At 38.1% G+C, this 19,961-nt stretch overlaps 1 protein-coding gene across 1 annotated transcript; it reads right to left on the reverse strand.

Annotated features, from left to right (window-relative positions):
- Positions 1-6,016: 6,016 nt before the first annotated feature.
- On the reverse strand, positions 6,017-9,106 carry LOC6042765 (bromodomain-containing protein 8). The gene is made up of 2 exons (XM_038263431.1): positions 8,956-9,106; positions 6,017-8,891 (listed from the first exon to the last, which is right to left on the reverse strand). The coding sequence occupies exon 2, from the start codon at positions 8,876-8,878 to the stop codon at positions 6,074-6,076; it is 2,805 nt and encodes a 934-aa protein (XP_038119359.1). The 5' UTR covers positions 8,879-8,891; positions 8,956-9,106; the 3' UTR covers positions 6,017-6,073.
- Positions 9,107-19,961: the final 10,855 nt, after the last annotated feature.

A 19,961-nucleotide genomic window follows, 5' to 3' on the forward strand; every position in this document is an offset into this window, starting at 1 on the left:
AACGCTCGTACGGTCGTAATATTTACAATTTTGATTATTTCCAATATGAGGAATTCTTGCTAGCAATGCAATTAGCTGATTCTACTACCACATAACCACCAAAATGACGTAAACGCCACGGGGCATAAGATTTAATGAAGTTTTTTTCAAAACCTTTGTTTGCTTATAATATTTGGAAAGTACAAAATAAGGCTTTCGGGTTCGTTTTAAGGCTCATTTTATCAAACTTCTATTTTTCCTAGATCAGTAGTGTCCCAACCAATGACTTGCACCTATTATAAAGTATGATTTAACTTTTGGTTATTTTTGTAGAGAGCTTTAAAAAAATCTTATCCAGATGGGGCAAGTGTACCATATGGATTTTAAGTATGGAAAAAATTACGAATTCCTGCAACAACATATTTTATTGGGAAATAAATACATGAAAGTACTTAAAAACTAAAATATTATTATTTAATCTAAAAATGAAAGATACGTTTCAAATACATTCTAGGGGAAATATACCCTTTGTAATCAAACACCTATCTTCGTCATATGGAGAGGTTGATATTCGATTAAAGCTCCAAAAATACTATTTAGGCTAAAACTTACCAGCAACAGCACCGCCCCGAGTAAGCACGCAAATTTATGCCATTTACTGGCCAAAAAGATCAAATTTAATGCACTTTTGATCATAATTTCTATTTTGCGGCACACGCAAGATCAGAGGTCAACTGCTTAACGAAAGTCGCCATCAAAATCTTTTCACTTGCGCTAACGATTTCAAAGCGAAAAATGTAAATAATTAGCAAGCACCAACCAAAACACAAACGCGCTAAGTCTTCTGACATTTGAATTTTGAATACCCATTCCAATCGTAGGCTGAAGCAAACCGAGCGAGGAGCGAAGGCAAATAAAGAACAAAGGGTGGCCACCAACACCACCAACAAGCTGGTGCAGCGCCTGTTGGAGTGAGCAAGTGCTGCCAGAAAACTTTCGCTATAAATGCTACTTTTCGTGAGTGTTCGCTTAAAATTTCATCAATTTTGGCAGCACCAAAAGAGCGCTGGAAGAAAAAAAGAACTAAGCTGAAAATAGAAAAATGGGCGTGGCCCAATAAACTCGACTGATTAGAATGCATTTTTGAAATATTTTTAGCAAAACTTTTAATTAAAGTGAAAATAAACAGAAATGTTCACAAAAAGTTGCTCTACTCGTTGGTGTATTTGGTTTTAGTGAATTTTCAGTGAACATTCCAGATTATCCAGCATCATTCAAACACGACCGCTTATTAGGCTTAAAATGGGCATATTTCCCCTAGTTTTGTCAATATTAAATCAATTACCTCAACTCAAGCCTGAAATAAATGTTTCATCAATAAAAAAGAAAGAATAAAGATGAGTATTTGAGAGTAATAATAGCAATTGAGGATAATCAGAAAAAAATTAATGCTCAATTGAAGGAAAAAGTGAAGTTTAAGATCTATAGTTTGTAAACTAGTGTAAATGAGGAATAAAGTATAATTTTTACAATATTAGAATTGAAAATGAAGAAAACTTTATTTATGAAATTTTAGCTTTTTAATTTTTTTTCAAGTTTCATTTTTTTAAATGGTTGAAATGGATCAAAATAAACATTTTTATGCATGTTCTATTGTGAAATTGTCTCAGAAACACGAATGTGATAAAATTATCACCACAAAATGGGATTTAAGGGGTCCCCCGAGCAAAAATTTGCAACCAAAAAATTCACTAAAAGTAAAAGTGTCTATTTAATATGTTAAACTGCCTTACCCAAAGCGTTCTCAGTCTCAAATGGTAGTCCCAGATGTCCCCTACAAGCTGCAGGTGGAACCGAGTTGATATCTGGATGGAACACTTTTTTATTTGAGTTTGAAAATTATGCTATTTTTTCACTAAAATGCCAATAACTCCCTTTAGATTAAACCAATTGGGATGCTCTACCCTGCATTTTGTTGCATTTTTTAAGCCCTTTCAGATGCATTTTGAATTTTGAAATTAAATTGAATTTTGCCTAAGTTGTAGCCATTTTAAGATTTTAGACGTTTTTGAACCATAAAACTTTGTGTCCCGATTTGCCCCACTTCCCGTTGACCTAGAGTGCTCATATTTTGCAGGGCTGTGGAGTCGGAGTCGGAGTCGGAGCCGGAGTCGGTGGAGTCGGGTCTTTTTGGGGACCTGGAGTCGGAGTCGGAGTCGGAGTCGTCAAAACTCGAATAGCTGGAGTCGGAGTCGGAGCCGGAGTCGCTAAATTTTATGTGCTGGAGTCGGAGTCGGAGCCGAAGATTTCTGATAACCCGGAGTCGGAGTCGGAGCCGGAGTTATCTTAAATTCAACAAAAAATATGTTTTTTTTACTGTTCAGTATTTCCTATATAACAGCTTAATTTACAAAACAACTTATTTTAATTGATTTATCAGATGCCATTATGTTTTTGAAGCTTTTAATTGTGATTGAAAAGCTCTAATTGTATTATTACACTATAATTACTAAATGATAACCTCTTACCCAAGTATGTAGTATCATAATTCAAAAAAATAATAAAAAAAATATTGGTTATGTAGTCAGACTATATTTATGTTTCCTTTCAATTCAAATTTGACCAAATTTCATCCACTTATTTCTGAAAAAAGTAAACACAAAGTCATCTTTTACTCCGATAGCGAATGTCTTAGAGGTTTTAAGTAAAATCATTTTTTTGGGAAAAAATACGAGGTACATAAAAAGATTATAAATAGTAATCACTGTTTTTGCAGATTGAAAAAGAGTCACTGACAGTTTAACTTTTGTAACAAATAATCAACGATAATAACAATCTCTTAATTGGAACTCAACATGCGCATTTTGTTTATAACTGAGTACAAGAAAATCAAAGTGTTGCATTTAAAATAATTTAAACTAACAAAAAATGTCAAAAGAAGTTGCAATAAATTTGAAATAATCATTGCACAGTGGTCCAGATCGCAAAATTAAGTGGAAAATGGATTTTTCGAAAAATGGTTAAGTTTTGGAGCTTTGGTGTCTTCAGAAGAGTTGTTGCAAATAGAAAGGGGCAACTTTTGGTTTGGTTGAAAATTAGGGTGGTTCACGATTAGGGTGATTTTGGAAATCTAACTTTACAGGAATATTTTTGGGATTTTTTTTGTCTTCTAGAAAGTTGTTGGGCTTGCCATTTTAAGCAACTTTGTCGAAGACACCAAAATTTTATCTCGTAATCAACGCCTTCTATGACCAAATTTATAGAAAGCATCTGAGCAAACCTTCAAAAATCAGTTTTTTGAACGTGGCAATTCAGGGTTAAGTTTTAGAGAAAAGTGATGTTCTGAGCACTTTTAGAGCTCTAAAAAACGAACATTTTTATTTGTTGACATGCCAATTTGGACTTAAGGGTCAAAAGTTACAGCCACTTTAAAGTAAAAAAGATGCAAATTTAAAACTTAAATATCTCGAAATGGCGCAAGCCAAATTTTAAGCACTAGGTTGCATTTGAAAGAGGAGATCTAGCACTACAAACGCTGAAAAAATCTCAGAGGTGTTTATCTTTAAACTCGAGATATCTTCATTTGAAAAAGTCTAATTTTCAAGGGAAAATCATATGGGACCACCCTAACGAAATTCGAAAAATGTCCAAATATATGTTTTTCCATGTAATTTTGCCCGCTGAATCCGAATCTGCCCTCAGAATTGAGCCAAAGTATCGAAAAATCGAGTTTTGGTCATAATTTGGTCATAAATGATAATTTTACCCAAAAAATGACCAAAACTCGATTTTTCGATACTTTGGCTCAATTCTGAGGGCAGATTCGGATTCAGCGGGCAAAATTACATGGAAAAACATATATTTGGACATTTTTCGAATTTCGTTAGGGTGGTCCCATATGATTTTCCCTTGAAAATTAGACTTTTTCAAATGAAGATATCTCGAGTTTAAGGAAAACACTTCTGAGATTTTTTCAGCGTTTGTAGTGCTAGATCTCCTCTTTCAAACGCAACCTAGTGCTTGAAATTTGGCTTGCGCCATTTTGAGATATTTAAGTTTTAAATTTGCACCTTTACCTTAAAATGGCTGTAACTTTTGACCCTTAAGTGCAAATTGGCATGTCAACAAATAAAATGTTCGTTTTTAGAGCTCTAAAAGTGCTCAGAACATCACTTTTCTAAAACTTAACCCTGAATTGCCACGTTCAAAAACTGATTTTGAAGGTTTGCTCAGATGCTTTCTTTAAATTTGGTCATAGAAGGCGTTGATTACGAGATAAATTTTGGTGTCTTCGACAAAGTTGCTTGAAATGGCAAGCCTAACAACTTTCTAGAAGACAAAAACAAAAATATTCCTGTAAAGTTAGATTTCCAAAATCACCCTAATCGTGAACCACCCTAATTTTCAACCAAACCAAAAGTTGCCCCTTTCTATTTGCAACAACTCTTCTGAAGACACCAAAGCTCCAAAACTTAACCATTTTTCGAAAAATCCATTTTCCACTTAATTTTGCGATCTGGACCACTGTGCATTGATTGTTGATGTTGATTTTAGGTAAACTATTTTGATATCGTTGCAAATTATCGTTGAACAAATCTCAACAATTCAGTACAAAAATGAACTAATAAAAAATGTATAGAACAAGATATAGGATTTTAATTTATTTTTCAAATATTATAAATAAAAATCACAGAATCAAAATATTATCAATTGGTACGAATTTTCTCATACTGTCTTAAGTCTTACACCAATATGACGGAAGGTGATAATCATTGCAAATCAATGTACCTTAAAAAAAATAAATATTTGTAACATAGAAAATATTTTACTAGTGGATATTTGTTTTTATTATAATTTAAGTTTTTTCATATATTTTGATGGAGGCGCAAGATCATCCATAAAGCTTCGTTTTAGGTGAAGATTCACGAAGTATCATGCACCTCCTTTTTAAGGTATATAAAATTTTAAAATTAAAATAAATTAAAAAATTACCGGTTAAAATATTTTCCATGTTACAGATATTTGAAAAGGACATCTTAAGCGTCCTTTCCACGAAGAATTTGTTTAGATACATTGATTTGCAATAATAATCTCCTTCAGCCATGGCGTGATGTCCATGTACGTACTAAAAAAAAAAAAAAAGTTTCGTTTAATATTTTCATTTAAAAAACAAGGTGCCTGTCACTGTGCTTCTTACAAATGTCAGCCTAAAAGTGAGCAAATTTAATTTTAATGTTCAATAGATCATTAAGGCCAGATTTCTTTTAGTTATTCATTCAAAAATAACAATTTAATATTTAAATTTATTAGCCTTGAAAAAAATATTTTCAAATTTGAGGTTAAGCAAGTAAATCCAAATTTACTTACAAAACTGTTCTTCTCAAAATGCCTCTAAAACTGAAGATATTTTTTGATTTCTGTTTCCATATCGTATAAAACTTGTAACCTAGAAACTTTTTTTCCGTTTATTTACTTTATTTTACTTTTACTTAACTTATTTTTCTTGGGAAAAACATGACGCTTAGAGAGTATTTAAATTATCCTATTTATCAATGTTTTAAAAATAATTAACTAATAATAGTTAACTAACTTTTGAAACATTTAAAAACATTCCACATGTCGGAGACGGAGTCGGAGCCAACCATTTGTTGAAAGCTGGAGTCGGAGTCGGAGTCGGCTAGAGTTGGTAGGCTGGAGTCGGAGTCGGAGTCGGAGCCAACCATTTGTGCAAAGCCGGAGCCGGAGTCGGAGTCGGAGTCAGCTAATCTGAGAAAGCCGGAGTCGGAGTCGGAGTCGTTTGAAATATGACCCGACTCCGCAGCCCTGATATTTTGGCCAGATGCTAGTTTTATATGTTCAAACAACCCCTGGTGAGGTCGATGCAAGATGGGTATGCTTTGCTCGTGGACTCGCTCTTAAGTGCGTTTTTTAGCATAACTTTTGAAGTACTAGTACTAAACTTCATAATATTCAATAGCCCCCGCCCTCAACGAACCAAAATTCTGGCTACACTCGTGATAAAAAAAAAACAATGGTCTTTTTTTATGACTTGCAGGATAATCTTTATTATAAACAAGCCACGCTAATCCTAAACCTAGATCCTCGAACCGGACGTCGAACTTCTCATCGTTCCTTTGCGGGAACTTCGCTTGTTCGCACTGCTGCTACCGCTCCCTCCACTTCCACCTCCTCCTCCTCCGCCAGCTCGAGCTTCCGGTTCCTTCTCCCGAGGTCCGGCACCGCCACTCTTGCCACCCTCCATCATGGTTTCGATGAGAACGACACTTTCCTTGAGCAAAACCCGAGCAGCCGTCGGCGAGCAAATCTCCACCTGGTTCAGCATTGTCGCGTTCGTGCAGACCAGCATAATGTCCCGCTGGTATTCCGCCGTCGTACGGATGGTTCCGTTTTCGATGTTTTTCTTAATCGTCGACAGGTCCATCGGGCGGAATACGAGCTCGGTGCTTTGGTCTTCCGGCAGTGGTTTCAGAAAGGCGGAAGCGTATCGCAGTGAGGAGATTTTCGAGTGGATCGCCAGGATGGACTTTTTCCACGCCCGATAGTCGCGATCTTCGCTGGAGGCCGGTGAGTTGGGGATGGAATCGATGACCGGCGTGGAAGAATAGCTGCGCTTCATTTTCTCACTCACGTCATCGTCGATGAAGACGAACGGACTTTCGGAGCGGTCGCGGTCACGGAGCCTTCGCAGCGTTCTTCCCTGCTCGGACGGGTCGTCGTTTTTTGGCGTCGACGGGGGATCGTCTCTCAGCTTGCTGAACGAATCTTCCAAGGGACGACGGCGCGAGTAGTCACGCTTTGTTTTGGATATTTTCATCTCGATGAGAGAATCGTCGTCGGTGTCCGTTACGGTTACGAGCGGTTCGTCCGGTTTTTTCGGCTCGGCTTCCTTCGTGTCTTCCGACTCTTCCAAGTTGTCCAACGCGTCCATGAAAATTTCCTCCTCGGGAACGTGCTTTTCCTCTTTGGATTTTTGAATGGAAAGTGGCACGATTGGTTCCTCGTCGTCTTTGAAGTCGTACTCGGCGGCCAGCTTTTCGAGGGCTTCCTTTTTGGCGCGCGCGGCTTCCTCTTCCGAGGTGGTTTCGACTGCTTTCGGTTCCGGCATCGACGCTAGCGATTTGTCGTCACTGGAGCACGTCTCGGAATCTTCCTCTTTGACTTCGTCCATTGGTTCCGGTTTGGTTTCGAGCGACGCAAGTGGCCTATCGTCGGAATCTTCTTCCATGTCGGTTTTCACCTCACTGGGACTGTCCTCTTCCTTGGCGGAATCGGACACGACGATGACCCCTTGGTCGTTTTGTTCATCGTTTTCTTCCTTGTTGTCCACACTGGATGGGTTTGTGATTGGTGAATTTGTGGTGCTGTCTTCCACTGGAATCGTATCACTTGGCTTGCTCTCCGGCACTTCCTCTTTGATCACTTGCTCTTCAAGCGGTTGTTTGAGTTGCCCTTCCTGAGTGTCACCCGCTTTTTCCGCCGGCTCTTCTGCAGCTGCCGTTACCTCCTCAAATTTCTCCTGCATGACATCGGTCGGCTCTACGACTGGCGGCGGAGGAGAAGGTGCTGCTGCTGCCGGCTTCAAATAGGCACCTTTCGTGACCTCAGGAGTACGTTCCTCGTTTTTTGGAACGGTTGCGTCGGCATTTGGTTCTGCGTCCTCCGCGGAGGTCACGCTTGATTGCTGCAGTGCGCTCAAATCTTTGCCCTTGAGCGATTCGGCCTCTTCCTCCATTATGGAATCGACCACGTTGTCGAGGATTTCATCCTCCAAGATCATGCCGTTGTTTTCGTTCAAAATTTCCACCAGCTCCTCGGGCATCAATTCCTGAAATACGGCCATCAGGTCTTTCGCCGGGTCCACGTTGTCGGCATCGATTTCCATGTCCTCGGCTTTGTCCACTTGAACAGCACCCTCGCCAGAATCCGTCGGCTTATCGTCCACAACTTGCTGCTTCGTGTCCAACAGTTTGGTCAGATTCGGGGCAATCTGGTACGACGACGATCCTTCAATGGGTTTAATGTCATGCTGAAGTTGCGTCGATGTCGATCCAGCCGTCGGGAACAGATTCTTCCCCTGAATGTTCATCCCAGGAGAGTTCCCCGTCAGCAGGTTCGTTATCGAAGGTGACCTTCCAGCCACGGCCTGCATTCCGGGCGTTCCAGCCTGATTTGAAGTAGGACTTTTAAGCAGCGAAGTCAGCAACGGAGACGTTCCCGATTTCGACGAACTTTGGCTGTCTTCGTCGGTTTCCTCTTTCAGCTTCACCGTGGTCCCCTGAACAGGAGGTTTAGTCGAGTTAGGCGAACCCGGATACGCCGGTCTCCACTGGCGCTCCAGTTCCAGCTTTTTCTCCTCTCGCTCCTTCAGCCATTGAGCGTGCAAGAGCTGCTCCTTCTCTTTCTGGGCCTTTTCCAGCTCGATCTGCTTCCACATCTCGCGCAGCTTCTTCTCATCCGTGACCCCACTCTGGATCAGGATGATGTCCTCCTTCACCTTGGTGTACTGCTGGGCCTCTTCCTGGATAATCTTCTTCAGCTCAATGATGCGCTCTTGCGTCAGCTTCCGCAGAATGTTTTCCCCGGGCGTTTCCACCGAGGCGACCCCGTCCCGCTCGGAGTTCGTGCGCTTCTTCCGCTTCGGCGTTTCGACATTCTCCAGCAGCTTACCGTACTGGGCGGCGCAGGACTTTTGCGAGAACCAATCTCCCGGCCGGTTGGCACCGCACAGCATCTTCAGCGCCCGCGAAACCGACATCCAGTTTTGGTCGCCGCTGCAGGCCACGGCCGACGCGAGGCATAGCTTCTCCTTTACGGACCATTTGTCCAGCGGGACGCGCTTCAGCTGAAGGCGCTCCTGAATCGACGGAAGGTTGCTCATGATTGTTGGGCAGCTGGAGAAAGAGACAAAACACAGAAGATTAGACGAAACGCGAACCAAATTAAGTCAACACTTACCAGGGGCTGGCGGAACAAACATCACTTTTAATTTAAGGCAGCAACTAACTTTGCATAACACAGTTTTCCGGGATTTTTTCGCAAAAATGCGGTGAAAACGATTTTTGGTTGCTAAAATATGCAAACAACGCGCATTAATTTCATGAATGACAGTTTGGTTAGTCGACGAAAAGATTTAATGTCGACAAAAATCGACATAACCCTTGCGGCAAATTTTGTACAAACTTGAAAGACAATAGGTCTATTCCCGTACTTGCAGAATTGCAGAATTTCTGCAGCTTCTGCAGAATTCTGCAGCCAGCATAAGTCACTTTTTTGCAGCACGTTCCCGTACTTTTCAGCTCGCTCTCTTCATCTCTCTCTTTTGCAGAAGTTCTGCAAGGAGAGAAGCGGTAAAAAATTTGCCTGGGTAGCGCGTTCCAGTACTGCAACATTGTACACAGTTGAATGGATTTACTCAAATTGAGTATTATTTTTTTAATTATTTCAAAATATTTAAAAAAAAATGGTTGACAAAAAAGTAATTGAAGGAAGTTCTCTAGAACTAGGACATTATTTTTTATGCAGCTCAACATTTTATTAAAAAAAATCAAGGATGTATTATTTATTAAGTAACTAGAAATTAATTATGCATAGGTTCATATATCATATATTAGAAACAACTTAAAAATGTTACATTAGGTAAACAATTTTACAAATTGGCAGGTACGTTTAATAAATATGATAAAAAAGACAAACAAAGGTTTTATATAGAAGGGACCATAAATACATATTTAATAGCAGAATGTATGAAAGATTATTCAGGATAACATAAATAAATCATGACTGGATGTATGAAAGATTGACGATGACGCAGTAAAATTGACAAATAAAAAATTTGATCACATACTCAAAAATTTTGATACACATAAATTAAGCTATCTGGAAATTAAGAAATCCATAATTAAAAATATAAAAAAAACTAATATTTCCACATCCAGAAACCTAAAACAAACATTAATTCAGATATTTGAGAAATTTAAAAATACAAATAATTATATCAGAAAAAAAAACAATAAATCACAAGTTCAAAGCTTAAAAAATCAAATAATTAAAAACTAAATATTTTAAAATGATTAAAGTTCAAACAAATCTTAATTTAAAAAATTCAAGATAAAAAAAGGTTGAAAAAAATTTGAAATAAAAGAACTAAAGTTTTTTTTTATATTTATGAGTTCAGAACACAACAAATTCAAAACCTACAGCTAAAAATAATAAGATAGAAACTTAAAGAAATTATAATTTCAAATACAAGTAAAATTAAAAAATTCTGTAAATCAAAATTTTTAAAACTAAAATATAAATAAAATAGGGACAGTCAAAATTTCCAATCTCTAAATCCCCTAGATTTGAGTTTCTAACCTAAAATATGACTTCAAAAAATGTGTATTTATTATGATTAAGGATGGCGTAGGTATTAAAAGTTCATGAATTTAAGAATTTAAGAATTTCAGAATTTCAGAATTTCAGAATTTAAGAATTTAAGAATTTAAGAATTTAAGAATTTAAGAATTTAAGAATTTAAGAATTTAAGAATTTAAGAATTTAAGAATTTAAGAATTTAAGAATTTAAGAATTTAAGAATTTAAGAATTTAAGAATTTAAGAATTTAAGAATTTAAGAATTTAAGAATTTAAGAATTTATGAATTTAAGAATTCAAGAATTTAAGAATTTAAGAATTTAAGAATTTAAGAATTTAAGAATTTAAGAATTTAAGAATTTAAGAATTTAAGAATTTAAGAATTTAAGAATTTAAGAATTTAAGAATTTAAGAATTTAAGAATTTAAGAATTTAAGAATTTAAGAACTTAAGAATTTAAGAATTTAAGAATTCAAGAATTTAAGAATTTAAGTATCTAAGAATTTAAAAATTTAAGAATTTTAGAATTTTAGAATTTAAGAATTTAAGAATTTAAGAATTTAAGAATTTAGGAATTTGATAAGTTAATAATTTAAGAATTTAAGAATTTAGGAATTTTAATTTCGACAAAATAACATATTTTTTTCTGCTTCACATAAGAATTTAATTGGTAGCACCGTTGTAGGTATAATTTATTATTTGCCAATTAAATTTACCTGTTATTTAACACACATATTTAGTATATTCCGAAGTATATTCAAAAACAATTGAAGATCAAAAATTATTCCTAATCAAATATTTATTTGAAATTATTAAACTCAAAATAAATGTGTCTTTTAAAAGTTTTTAAAAACCATTTGTTTTTATAGTACAATTTTTTGTTGGGGTACTAGCCGTGCTGTAAAACTATGGCTAAGTTATCAATTTTTATCAGTTAAAAATATTGACACTAAAAAAAATCGCTACAGTCATCCCACATATTCGGAACACCCACAAATTCGGAACACTTTTGTGATAATTTGTCAATAGCATGCCAAATGCAGCTTTTCTCGCGACCCTACTATTTTTAGGACCTTTATTTGGACATTTTCATACTATTTCACTAGTAAAAGTAGTACTTTTTGAACAAAAAACTTCATTTCAAGACTAGGGGTTGGACAGAATTAATGTGTTAACAATTCGTCAATCTATTGACGACGGTTTTGATATTTTCGTCAATACTTTAACGAAAAGTTGAGCCGGCGTTCCCACCGTGTAGTTTAGACCTTGGGTAAATTTGACAGCTTATTTTTTATAAACAAAAACATGTGTTTTTTTGACTCGTGCTCAACAACAGGTAAGTTATGTTTTATAATTATTTTAGATTGCTGGAAAAGCATTTAATCTTCACAATTTGTTTAATGATTTGACAGGTGCCACCTCTCCGGTGGAAATTACGACCTCAACAAGTGTCCCGAAGAGAAACCCACTGCAGGAGGAAATCGGTGGGTTGACGCCGGAGCACGAACCGCGGTCGAGTCGACGAGGTGTTCAATAGCTGATCATCGTTCTGCTGACCACACTATCTACCTGTACGGCGGATGTGGAGGAAACCACCGGAGACTACAAGTACTTGAGAATGTTCTCGTACCACATCAGCACCAAAACGTGGAACCACATCCAGGGCGACTGCTGCCACCCATCCGTCGCCAGTCCCCACGTGCAGAGTACCAAGTCGCTGGACGCACTTGATGCTGTTCCATCATGAAAGTGAACTCGATGTACATCTTTGGCTACAAACAGTACATCTTTGGCAGCAAGCGTAGCGAAGACTATGGTGCCCAGCTGACCAGTCTGATTCCGGAGAATGACGGTACGGATGCGATAGACTGTGACAAGGGACCTTGGACCTGAACATCAACTCATTTTGATTGTATCCACAGATGCACCAGATCTTTTACGATGCCGCGAAGCAGGTTCTCTTTTGGTTCGGTGGCAATCTCGGCATGAACTATAGAACATCCGTCTAGACGTTTTATGGATGCAACGGCTGGGGGAACGCATCGAATTGCCAAAGACGGCCGCCGCCGACGCCGATGATTCCAGAATTCCGTCCGGCTTCCGGCCGCTGTTCACCGTCGTCTTCAGCCCTCTTCCTCCAGCAAAGCTAACGACCAGCTGATGAAGTTCCTAGGTGTTCAACAAACTCGCAGAGGGTCTGTGCCAGCTGAAGAAGAACATCAGAGCAGTTCTCTAGGATTTCGGTCATTCGATTTTTTTTGTATTTTTTAATCCGACTGAAACTTTTTTGGTGGCTTCGGTATGCCCAAAGAAGCCATTTTGCATCATTAGTTAGTCCATATAATTTTCCATACAAATTTGGCAGCTGTCCATACAAAAATGATGTATGAAAATTCAAAAATCTGTATCTTTTGAAGGAATTTTTGATCGATTTGGTGTCTTGGGCAAAGTTGTAGGTATAGATACGGACTACACTGAAAAAATGATACACGGTAAAAAATTGGTGATTTTTTATTTAACTTTTATCACTAAAACTTGATTTAAAAAACACTATTTTTAATTTTTTTTTTTGATATGTTTTAGGGACATAAAATGCCAACTTTTCAGAAATTTCAGGTTGTGCAAAAATCATTGACCGAGTTATGAATTTTTAATCAATACTGATTTTTCAAAAATCGAAATTTTTGTCGCAAAATTTTTCAACTTCATTTTTGATGTAAAATCAAATTTGCAATAAAAGTACTTTAGTGAAATTTTGATAAAGTGCACCGTTTTCAAGTTATAGCCATATTTAAGTGACTTTTTGAAAATAGTCGCAGTTTTTCATTTTTAAATTAGTGCACATGTTTGCCCAGTTTTGAAAAAATATTTTGAAAAGCTGAGAAAATTCTCTATATTTTGCTTATTCGGACTTTGTTTATACGACCTTTAGTTGCTGAGATATTGCAATGCAAAGGTTTAAAAACAGGAAAATTTATGTTTTCTGTTCACCCAAACAACCCACCATTTTCTATCTTCAATATCATAGCAACTAATGGTTCGATTTTCAATGTTAATATATGAAACATTTGTGAAATTTTCCGATCTTTTCGAAAAAATATTTTGGAATTTTCAAATCAAGACTAACATTTCAAAAGGCCAAACATTCAATATTACGCCCTTTTAAAATGTTAGTCTTGATTTGAAAATTTTGAAAATATTTTTTTCGAAGAGATCGAAAAATTTCACAAATGTTTCATATATTAACATTGAAAATCGGACCATTAGTTGCTAAGATATTGAAGATAGAAAATGGTGGGTTGTTTGGGTGAAACTTAGAAAACATCAATTTTCCTGTTTTTAAACCTTTGCATTGCAATATCTCAGCAACTAAAGGTCGTATCAACAAAGTCCGAATAAGCAAAATATAGAGAATTTTCTCAGCTTTTCAAAAATATTTTTTTCAAAACTGGGCAAACATGTGCACTAATTTAAAAATGAAAACTGCGACTATTTTCAAAAAGTCACTTAAATATGGCTATAACTTGAAAACGGTGCACTTTATCAAAATTTCACTAAAGTACTTTTTATTGCAAATTTGATTTTACATCGAAAATGAAGTTGAAAAATTTTACGACCAAAATTTCGATTTTTTGAAAAATCAGTATTGATAAAAAATCATAACTCGGTCAATAATTTTTGCACAACCTGGAAATTTCTGAAAAGTTGGCATTTTATGTCCCCTAAAACATATCAAAAATAAAAAAATAAAAATAGTGTTTTTTGTAAATCAAGTTTTAGTGATAAAAGTTAAATAAAAAATCACAAAATTTTTTTACCGTGTATCATTTTTTCCAGTGTAGTCCGTATCCATACCTACAACTTTGCCGAAGACACCAAATCGATCAAAAAATTCCTTCAAAAGATACAGATTTTTGAATTTTCATACATCATTTTTGTATGGACAGCTGCCAAATTTGTATGGAAAATTATATGGACAAACTAATGATGCAAAATGGTTTCTTTGGGCATACCGAAGGCACCAAAAAAGTTTCAGTCGGATTAAAAAATACAAAAATTAAAATTGAAGAAAAAAGACCGATTTCGTAGAGAATTGCTCATCAGCGACTTTGTGCTGCTGTAAAAGTCCTGGAAATGCATGCATCACCCCGCGAATCCGCAATTTGCGAGACGAGACTGCTGATCGTATATGTGTTATATTTTTTTATATCGATTAAACTAATCAAAACAAAGCCCAAACAAACCCCCCTCCCCTCCCCCCAGCCACCCTCACCAAGATTTTTATTTTGTTAAGATTAAAAGATGCATTCCGTCTATCTATGTTAGTGCATTTATCCTAGATAATTCGAGCAATTTTAAGAATTTTTGAAACATTCAGTCACTGCCGGTTCTTGCCAAGACCGCGCCGAGACGATGATTCGTTCAGCTTGAGGTGATTTCGCTTTTCGACGAGCTCGGCTAGGAAGACCAGATTCTCGGGGAATGCGACCGTGCTGGGACTTGAGTTGAATGTTTCGTTCACCAATGCAGCCGACCTGCTTCCAGTCCGTGTACTAGCCGGATTTGGCAATTTGGTAGCTTGAGAGACCCCGAAGAAGAAGCCAAACTTGAGCACCAGAATGCTTTCTGCGATCTCGCCAACGAAGTGCATCTTCAACACCGAGATGTCCTGGCAATTCGGATTCGACATCCCAGGCAGCAGGCGTGGCCGAATGCTCCAGCCTTCCGTCGGATGGGGAATTAAAACGTCGGTCCCGGCCTTAGTTGTTGTTAGGCCGTTAAGTCATTCTAGGTGTAAGAGTCGTCTCCCCCGTATTAGAACAAACAACACACCAAATCAAGCCTGCTCCGGTGGAATCGCTGGCGGCGGTTGGAATCGTCATCCAAAGGTCGTCAGTTCGAACCCTGGGATGGAAGATTCCGTGGAGTACACAGTACGTAGCTGTCCAAACAAACTCGCAAGAAATGGAAAATCTGCCGCGATGCTTGATTTTTCAACGGAATTCGTGTTTGCTGCCCCAGGTCGACCGTTTAAGCATCCGGAAATCTAGGCCGGGACCGGCGTACAACACAAATATGCGGTTCGATTCGCAACCGATTAGACACCACACTGTCGTTGTTCAAGCAACTTTCCGATGTTTCCAAAAACCCTTCATTTCCCACACTGCACTTTTGCGGCGGATGCGAAGGGTTACGTTCCCGGCATCGACACCACCTTCCCCGGATGTTTCCAACGGTTTGGAAGTCGCTGACACCGTTTCTCCGGTATTTTATATTTTTTCTGGAACGACTTCGTGAAACCGTGAACTAGAAATTTGTTTTGTTTTGATTTTAATTTGACATTTCAACTCGCCAAGGTTCTAAAGGTCATGGTGGGATCGCGTTAATATATTGACGAAATGTCGATCTGTTAACAAAGTATTTTAATGCATCGATAATGTATTGACCGTTCTGTCCGACCCCTAGTTTCAAGACTATTTTATCTTGAGCAGTAAAACACGGCCTCCAAATTGCCTGTTCCATGATTGTGGGATGTTATTGTGCCTCCCACAATTGTGGAACACCTGAATTTAACTGATATTTTCACAAAAAAAGTTATCAGACCATGGATTAAACATCACTAAGCTTGAGTTCCACTGGTTGCAGTTTGTGAAGTCAATATTTTGTTACAAATATGTACTCCTGGAGAAATCCAAAGTTTGTTTACATCCGTAAGAAAAAAGTGTTCCGAATTTGTGGATTTCAAGGGTCAAAGAATTTCTCCAAAAACTTGATCTAAAAGTTAAAATTTGCAGTTGTTTGATACAGCATTCGAAAAATCGCAAGAAACATTGGCCGATCTGTAAACTGTTCCGAATATGAGGGATGACTGTATATCATTTAAATAAATGAACATCGAACAATGAACATAACAAAAATCGTTCTCAATAAAACCAGACATAAAAAAACTACCCCAAAATCATTACAACTTATAATAAAATGCTTGATTTCACCCAACTTGCAAATTTTATGTAAGCGTGTACTCAACATCCATCCAACAGAAGAGAGAGCTTGCAAAAAAGTACGGGAACGGTTTTGCTGCAACTTCTACCTCTGTCATTGCAGAAGTTCTGCCTGAGACAAAAGTTACTTTTGTTGCAGCTAAATACGGGAACGCTCTGCTGCCGTTTTTGTGCAGAATTGCAGAATTCTGCAGTACGGGAATAGACCTAATAAATAGGGTGATCCGAGTACAAAAGAAGCAGCAGTTGATTTGACATTTGTTTGACATCGTTCGATCGTGACAAATTTGCCTTCAATTAGAGTAAGTATTGTTGTCAAGTAAAGCTTAACCTTATGCTAATGCATGCTACTTTTCAGTTTATTTTCGCCAGGAATCTTTGGCCGCAACCAAAATGCTTTCAAACAGAGTTTTGGCCGTCGAACAAATCGATACAAGATCGCGTCCCTTAGAAGAACTCAGCTGGTTGGTCCGCCAGGAAGGCAAGAAGAACAAGAAAGCTTCGGGGAAAGTAGCAGAATCGGCGTTGGAATTTTATTAATATAATTAATAATAAGATTTATGCAAATAAATAGCTATTCATGCAGGAAACTTATTTGATTTGATATGACTTTAAATAAAAAAAGCTCAATTACTACCTAGGAAAGGACGATAAATAAAATTTCAATTTTGATAAACCAATTTATTGTTTTGATAGAAAAAAAATATCAAAGCGATTAATTATCTTATCGATTTGATACTTTTTGCTTTTGACAATTCTTGAATGATGTTTATCAAATTGATAATATAGTTTGTGGTGATCCATTAGAAGTACAGTATTCTGATCGGGTAATCTCTGTAGCATTCTGGTCGGGTAGTCACGCGCGATGTCAGTGACGGGTAGGGTGGAGAACTGTCATCAGGGCAGATTAGAGTAGGGTGAGTGGAGGAAGAAGCAGAGTGAGGGAACCAGGACGGACATCCCGGAGACCCGGTGTGGCCTGACCCAACAAGGGTGCCACAAGTGGCGACGAGGATGGGATCCTCCAAATGGTCCCGAATCCATCAGGTCCGGTTTGGTTATCCTCAATCAGTGACGAAAAGTGATGTAAACAAAAACAACGAGCAGGTGTAGTAAAAAGAAGAACGAAAGTAGTGCAAAAATTACCTCACTACGTCAAAGTCGCTTATTATTAAAAAATACTTCAGTGTCTACCGTATTATGATGATTCCTGAACAAAATCGACGACGACACCGAACGGTATGGCAAGTGTAAACAAAACCAAACAATTGGTTGTTGGGAGTCTGAGAGTTTTGCTCGATATTGGGCTTCGAGCCCGGGGTGGAGCTTCGAGCTCGGGTATTGGGCTTCGAGCCCGGGAAGGAGCTTCGAGCTCGAGTATTGGGTTTCGAGCCCGGGATGGAGCTTCGAGCTCGGATATTGGGCTTCGAGCCCGGGATTGGGCTTCGAGCCCGGGATGGAGCTTCGAGCTCGGATATTGGGCTTCGAGCCCGGGATTGGGCTTCGAGCCCGGGATGGAGCTTCGAGCTCGGGTATTGGGCTTCGAGCCCGGGATTGAGCTTCGAGCTCGGGATTGAGCTTCGAGCTCGGGATATTGAGCTTCGAGCTCGGGATATTGAGCTTCGAGCTCGGGATTGGGCTTCGAGCCCGGGATTGAGCTTCGAGCTCGGGACATTGAGCTTCGAGCTCGGGATATTGAGCTTCGAGCTCGGGACATTGAGCTTCGAGCTCGGGATTGGGCTTGAGCCCGAGGTTGAGCTTTGAGCTCCTTAAACAAAACAAAAACCTCTGAGCTTCGAGCTCGTAAAAAACAAACTCCGAGCTTCGAGCTCTTAAGGAATGTGGGCTTCGAGGTCGTTAAAAAACCCGGAGCTTGAGCTCGTTAAAAAACCCGAGCTTAGAGCTCTTAAAAATAATAATAATCACCGAGCTTCGAGCTCGAGCTTTCAGGAGTGTGAGTTTCGAACCCCTTAAAAAAAACAACAAAACTCAAAGCATTCAGCTCCTCAGGAGTCTGCGCTACGAGCTCTTTAAAAAAAAATCTGAGCGTCGAGAGCGCCGAGCTACAGACACGTCAACTGAGCCATGAGCTCGTAAAAAAAACAAAATAAGAAAAATCTTGGCTCGAGCCTCGTTTTTGAAAAACAAATTTAAGCCACAAGATCTAAAAAAAAAACATAACAAGTAGAGTTACTGGCTGGAACAATAAATGAGCAACGAGCTCGGAAATAAGCCTAAAGCTCTTAAATAAGGGTCAAGAGTTCGGAACCATAAACTCCAAGCTCGATAAAACTATATACGCTCTCAGCTTTGAGCTCATTGAGAAAGACAGGAAGCTTCGCGCTCGACAGAATTTTGTATAGTATTAGAGCTCGAATTCAAACGTTAAAAAAGAGCCTCAATCCGGTATTCAAAACAAGGTCTAAATAAGGAAGCCTATGAGAATCGGAGCCTTGAGCCCGAAAAGGAATTGTAAATGAAAGACCTAACCTTAGTTTCAATTTTCATAAAAAAAGTAAGAAAAAAATAAATAAAATAATGAAAAGGTAGGATATGCGGTATTCTTAAATAAAATAAATGTTGTCCAAAAAGCATCAAATCTTGTCAAGTAAGATAAAAGATATAATTCTTTAATTACACAACCCACTCCCACAATGATGAACGGCAGGTTTGAGCCAGATAATGTAGTCATAAAACGAAATACCGCAACCTATCGAAACCTGTCTCTTGCGACATAGTTTGATCTAGGGATTAAAAAAATGTCGATGTTAAACGATTGTCATACCCCTGGGTTGAATTTTGTGCTATCGATGTTACGTCTCATCTACAATCTCAGAATGCACCTTCTATACAATGTCATATACACGTGACACAACCATTGTTGATATCTGCCTTGCAATCTAAGATATGGTGATTGTTTCTGAAGATCTTGTCGGAATTAGATTGTAGATGAGGCTTTATGGTGCAAAGATGCTCACTTTGATATAGAAATTATCTGTCTGTAGAAAAAACGAGATGTGGTGATCCATTAGAAGTACAGTATTCTGATCGGGTAATCTCTGTAGCATTCTGGTCGGGTAGTCACGCGCGATGTCAGTGACGGGTAGAGTGGAGAACTGTCATCAGGGCAGATTAGAGTAGGGTGAGTGGAGGAAGAAGCAGAGTGAGGGAACCAGGACGGACATCCCGGAGACCCGGTGTGGCCTGACCCAACAAGGGTGCCACATAGTTTATAACCGTTAATTTTATTTATTGAATTGATGGTATAAATTTATCGAATTGATAATTTCTTTCTCTGCGTGTTGGCAGGTTGCGCTCGTATTTTGTTTTTTTTTCTGCTTTCACAGTAATGCACACTTGGAAACAAATCGTCAGTTGTGTGCTATCTTGTGACAACGACCATTTAGTACTTTTCGAGAAAATCGATTTCTAATGTTTGTTGGTAAATAATTTCAAAACTATGAATGATAGAGCCAAACTTACTACTATCGCTTAACAAACGCTGTAAGTTTCAACTAATTTGGTTACACCAGTTAAAAGATACAGTAAATAATGTTAACACAAATCTGAAAAGCACGTGTCACAAGTGTGTTTTGAAAGTAAA

This window comes from Culex quinquefasciatus, chromosome 3 (genome assembly GCF_015732765.1).
Source record: "Culex quinquefasciatus strain JHB chromosome 3, VPISU_Cqui_1.0_pri_paternal, whole genome shotgun sequence".
Classification (NCBI taxonomy): domain Eukaryota; kingdom Metazoa; phylum Arthropoda; class Insecta; order Diptera; family Culicidae; genus Culex; species Culex quinquefasciatus.

What these genes read in the sequence shown, in the direction of transcription:
- LOC6042765 (XM_038263431.1), bottom strand. Translation starts at nt 8,878, where the DNA reads ATGAGCAACCTTCCGTCGATTCAGGAGCGCCTTCAGCTGAAGCGCGTC.